Source organism: Euprymna scolopes, chromosome 1 (genome assembly GCF_053919585.1).
Source record: "Euprymna scolopes isolate OS-2025 chromosome 1, ASM5391958v1, whole genome shotgun sequence".
Taxonomy (NCBI): Eukaryota; Metazoa; Mollusca; class Cephalopoda; order Sepiida; family Sepiolidae; genus Euprymna; species Euprymna scolopes.
Genome location: NC_136482.1, coordinates 159,802,928 through 159,808,927, shown reverse-complemented (window position 1 = coordinate 159,808,927; position 6,000 = coordinate 159,802,928). Strand labels below are relative to the sequence as shown.

The 6,000-nt window shown below is 32.4% G+C and overlaps 1 protein-coding gene across 1 annotated transcript in view; it reads left to right on the top strand.

The window, feature by feature from the left end:
- The first annotated feature begins 829 nt into the window (after positions 1–829).
- LOC145276906 (ubiquitin carboxyl-terminal hydrolase 32-like) overlaps positions 830–6,000 on the top strand; it is a 477,530-nt gene continuing 472,359 nt past the window's right edge. Inside the window, exon 1 of the mRNA XM_080128370.1 lies at positions 830–1,998. Coding sequence (XP_079984496.1) covers positions 1,941–1,998 — 58 coding nt within the window. The 5' untranslated portion in view covers positions 830–1,940. The remainder of the gene's footprint in view (positions 1,999–6,000) is intronic.

Sequence of the window (6,000 nt, the reverse complement as noted above, 5' to 3'; positions counted from 1 at the left end):
GCTATTGTGATAACGGAAAGTCATTTGCAAAGATTATCGAAAGTGGCGCAAAGTAGTGTGAACCCAGCGAGACTTGTTGTCACCCAAATTCTAGGGAAAAACACCGGTTATCATTGGTGAGTAATCGCTGATGATGGCCTGTGTAAGAATTCCTAGTGAGTAAAAAAAAATGATAACATTTGGGTCATTTAGTGCACCCTATTAATTTCAATTCGATGATACTAAAGATCATAATTGCGGGAATAGTGATCATTTTACTATTAACATAATAACAATTGATTGAAATCAATACGATGCACTAAATAACCCAAGTATTCAAATTGGTTCAAAAGTCTAAGAATGTTAATTTTTTAAATTAGTTTTTCAATTTTATCACCCCAAAAATTACTAGTTATACTCGAAAAAAAAAAAAAAAAATGAAAATAAAATGAAATAGTATGCAATATATAACTAATCATATGCACTTCAACCATTAAATCTAATAATTTAATTTTTTTGAAGTATGAATAATATTCAAATATTTGAAGAATTTAAAAATCATCAGGTGGAATTTAAAATTACGCCACCGGACCGGAAGTAGAATTATCTCCCTTCGATCTCTTAAAATATTTGTTTAATGTTTTACGATTACATAGAATATAAAATTAATTATTATGATTATTATTTAAAATATTATAATACCTTAATTTATGAATTGGAACAAAATAAAACGTTTATATAGATATATAAATAAACAAATAGATTAATAACAAAATCTAACATATATCACCTGACCGGATCGGAAGTTGTGGTTAAGAATTGAAAGTGCTTAACTCCCTTTGGAAGATATGTCACATGAGCCAAAATGGAGTTTGATACAGTAACTCCAGTAGTTGTTGGAGACAATTTGAGCTCCATTGTCAGTAGCAGTAACAATCTGTACCTCCTCATCAGTCCCACACTTAACTGTAATTGTCACGGTCACCCCCAGTTCACAATCATTGCTGGACTTTATTTTTCTCTGTATTGAAATGCTGGTAAATAGTGACCCACCATCGCAACCACTACTATTATTCTATAGCACCACCACGTCTCCATTCTTGTTTTTGGTCCAGTGTTATTATTGGAATTACGCTAAGAAAAGAAAGCAGAGAGCTGAATCAACACCATTCTCTCTCGGAAGAGAGAAAGAGGTAGAGAGAGGTGGGATCTGACCGGAATATACTTTAATTCCAGGACCTTTTATTAACCATCTATCACTTCAGCAACGGCCATTAATTTAGTATGTAAACGACAAAACAACTGTTATTGGAAACGCTAATAATAATAATAATAATAATAATAATAATACTATATATACGTATAACGTTTTTTTTTTGTTTTTTTTTTTTTTTTTAATTTCTCAATTTTACGTTTTCTTTGCCACTGGAAAGAAAACGTAAAGAAGGAATAATCATTACCAAAAGCAAAAAATACATAATGTCTAAAAAAAAAAAAAATAAAAATAAAGGTCTAAACATGTAAGTGTCCTACGACCCTAATTGGGTCCCTAAAACAGGTCCCCATCCACTTTGGAGGATCCTTCAGTTTGGGCTGATATGTTGACGTTTGCACAAACACATCGTTTCGATTTCGTGTGTGTTGTGTATGGAAATCGAAACCCCGTTTTGGAAATGGTACGTCTGCTTTTATGTAAATTGATTACTTGAAACTCCAAGCTTATAACATATATTTAATCAGCTGATTTAATATATATATGTGTGTATATATAAGAGGTACCCTGTTTTGATAGGGTTTTCAAAGTCGAAACGGAAAGTACTTTGAAAGGATCGCGCGTTGAACATTCAAAAGAAAAAGAAAATAGATCCAGGGACCAAGGAAAGGGTCCGGATAACTCTACATGTGATTTACCATTTCCCCCCCCCCCACATTCACTTTACACGGACATATAAAGCATCAGGATGGGCGGCGGTAATGCGAAATTATCGGCCGTCACTTACGAAGAGGCCTCAAAAAGGGGTAAGTCATTCATATTTTATTTTTACGTTCCCCATCATGTTTTACGTTGTACCCATAAGTACATACACCCACTAATTACCCCCCCCTCACTCAAATAGTTAAATCATAAATTGATAGTTACGTTTTTACAATTTCGTTGTCGTTCTGGAATTTTGAGCTTGTTACGCGTTATTTTATTAATTTTTTTTAAGTTCAATTTTTACGATAATTTGTTTAGGTGAAAGTACAGAATAGTTACAAGACACCCTCCCCTCCCCATGTTAAGAATGCGTTTCTAAATGTTATTTCCAGCACAGTAACAATGCACATTGATGAAAATTGCTGTTTGGGCGGACCTGAACGAGAATTCCCCCCCCCTTTATATCTTAGTGTCCAATCGATAATAATCCACAGAAAAAATTGCAAAAAAAAAAAACGAAAGCCGTTCTTAACAGGGATGTTGGGTGTTTATTCCTAAAGTCGTTCTTAACATGGGAAGGTTCCGAAAGCCGTTCTTGCGGGGTAGGGAATTCGGTACCCTTTTCAGATCCTCCAAAGCTTTTTTAAAAAGTTTATTTACTGACTTTTAACGTGAAGGATCACTTTTAAATTCCAACGTTCCATTAAATTGATACCCCCACTTTTCGGTCAATCAGCAACAGCAACAGCAACAACACTCTCCTTATTAAGCTATTTTTGTGGTGTAAAAGAAATATTTAATAGACCGTTATAAATTAAGTTCCCCCCCCACGTTATTTTCACTAAATGAACTTAAAAACAAAAATTTCCTGCTAATATGAAAAAAATGTTACTTACTATAATTTTACGACGGGGGGGGGGAGCTCGTTCAGGTCCGCCCAGTCGTAAACTGCATAAATACGGTATTTATTGGTTCTCAAGTTCATATAGGCCCCCAAAGTGCGAAAAAAAAAGACGCCTGAAGAAAGTCGGAGGTTACATCTGCTGAAATGTTGTGGATGTAATGAGAATAGTAGTTCGAATAATCGAAATACAAATAGTACAGACCGCTCATTACATTTACGGTGTTTCTTACGCGTGCGGTCCATGTTTTAATTTCATTATTGAAATGACCAATAAATTTTCATCTTTATTCCCTAATCGACTTCTTGAAATTCGAATAAATTCACAGAACACCGATTTCATGAAAAGAAAAAAAAAACATTCTTTAATGCATTGTCAAATGATTTTTAAAGGAGAACCCCGCAAAAATGTATTCAATAGGTACAGAGTGATCCGGACGTAAATAACGTTATTTAAAAAGCCATTCTTAACATGGGGAGGGGAGGGTGTTTTGTACCTATTCTATACTTCAACCTTACAATTGAATAAAAGGTAAATTTATACAAACACCGTGACAGCGAATTAACCCTAACCCTGTCACGGTGTTTGTATAATAATACCGAATAAAAAAATAACTTTAAACTTGGAAATACGATTAAAAAAAAAAAAAAAAATAGCGCGGATCACTCTCTGCACTAGCACCATTCAATATTTAGATTATTATAAAGTGAACAAAAAATTATTTATTTTTACTAACATGTACCTAGTTAATTCCTATTTCAGTCTCGTAAATTATTTTAGAATGAAATTGGTTTCATTATTTCCGAACAATTTTTACTTAAACGATTTTTTCGTGCAAATAACGCAGAGGAGGGGTCTGAGATTCGAACCTTGTTTTTAGTTTAGAGGAAAGGTCACGTGGTACTCGGTCGACGGTCACAACACAAGCAGAAAATTAACCCTTTGAATGAACATGGATAGCATGGCTAAAAATATGCGCTTGCTTGCGCGTACAACAATGGCCACTAGTGATAACAAAGGAATTGCATTGCTTAACCCCTGGAAAACTAGTTGTTTGCGGAAATCTTAAATGCGCTATTCATTTTCAACATACCCGAAAACCGTAATGAAAGTCATTTAAAGGTGATTAAGGTAGAAAGTATGTAACAGTTTACCCAATTCTTTTAGGCATTTGTTAGCCACTATAAGTTACTCTTCTACCTAACTTATTTTTTAGTGTTTATTTAAAGTCGAAACTACGTGCATCCGAAACTCTGAGGAATTTCCGCCATCTTAAACAACTCTGTACTACTTTATTTCAAACTTTATAAACGCCTTAAAATGAGTAAAAACACAAATAACGGTACATTACAGCGCTGAAATAACAACGTTGTTATTTAGAAACCAATTCTTAAACACGGAGAAGGTGTTTTGTAAGTGTTCTGTACTTTCACCGAACAATTTAATAAACAAATATATCGTAAAAACTGAATTTATGATATTGGTTTAAACTGTTAGATGAAACATTTTGATGCTTAGACGAACTTCTCACATACCACCCAAAAACTCTATTTAGTGAAATTACCAACAACTGTTATTAATTTTTATAAGTAAAAGGAAAGTAATTAAAACAACTTTTATTTTTATTTCTGTAGAATAAATGCATGGAAAAAAAAAACCCAAAAAACATGAAAAATGATTTAAACATTTATTTTTCCTTTTTTTTTATATAATTTAAAATGGAAAATAATAAATGCACGCGATGCAACAAAGAATTTCGCCGAATTTATTTGTTCGTTCCGTTTCACTCGCTCTTGATTTTTAATCGCAAGTTCAAGGCTGCTACTTGCACTACGAAATTGCGAGTAGCAGCCATCTTCATTATTACTCTTTCCTTTCAATGTTTACACATTTTAAAAGTGCATTTTTCAAGTTGAGTAAAATTAGTTTTACTTGGAATGACTACTCATGCAATGATTAAGCTACATTTTTTAATGCCTACACGGACATCTTTTCTCATATCGCTCACAAATACTATTTAGTGACATTATTACCCTAAAGACTTATTCAAGTGGAATTGGTAGTGTGTGTGATGGGAGCTTACAAAGATAGCACCATGCTGTTCTCTCCTTTGGAGTCCCGAGAATCGCTCCAAAAGTCGTAAATAAAAAAAATAAATTACAGGAAAAAACTTGAGGGGGGGGGGGCTAAAAGCCCGCACGGATCGAAACAGGAGTCTGTTCTTTGCTGTGATACCGTCGACTGAGTACCACGTGACCTAATTTTTTTCAAAACTGAAAACTAATTTCACACCCCTCTGTGCTATTTGTACTGATTATTATTATTATTATTATTATTATTATTATATATTTTTTTAATTAAATCCACAAAAATTTCTGGGGAATTTAACCGTAAATGTGCCGCCGAAACAAGAGGTTAGCTAACGAAAAACTATAACTAGTTTTTTTTTTTTTTTTTTTTTTTTTTTTTCTGAATAAACGACAGGATTATGAATGGGAGTTATTTTTCTTCCTGAGCTAGCCTTTCTCGACTTAAATAAAGATGGCGACTATATTTTTGTCTAGGGTTATTAAGTTTTTTTTGTTTTTTTTTTAAGTAAACAACAACAACAAAAAATACTTGTATATTATTAGATAGGATTTTTAAGTTAAATTCATTTCTTATGATCTTCATATTAAATCGACAATTTAATATGAAGTCAAAGTACAGAATATAATTCTAAATATTATTTCAGCACGGTCCGTGGTATCAAACGTGTAATTTTACTCTAAATAATTTAGGTGACTGAAATGGGAATTTACTTTGTATTCTACACTTTTTTTTTTTTTTTTTTTTTTTTTTTACCGATATAATGGTAAATCTAGAATAGAAATATATTTTAGTTCTTGTTCTCTATCCACGTGAACCATTTAAAATAAGTTGTCAAACCTATTATTACATTCATGCCACACACATAGAACATGTAATTGTATATTCTTAGGTGTGACACTTTTTTTTTCTTTTTTTTTTTTACATACGCAACAGCGATTTTTGAGTTGTCAAAAATAAACAAATAAGTTAGACATTCCCCACAATGTAAATATTTTAATCATTAAATCCAGCAACTTATTATAAATTCAATTCATGTTAATAAATTTACGAAAAGATGCTAAACAAATATGAAAACCACATGAAATCGTTGATTGATGGATTATAGTTTTT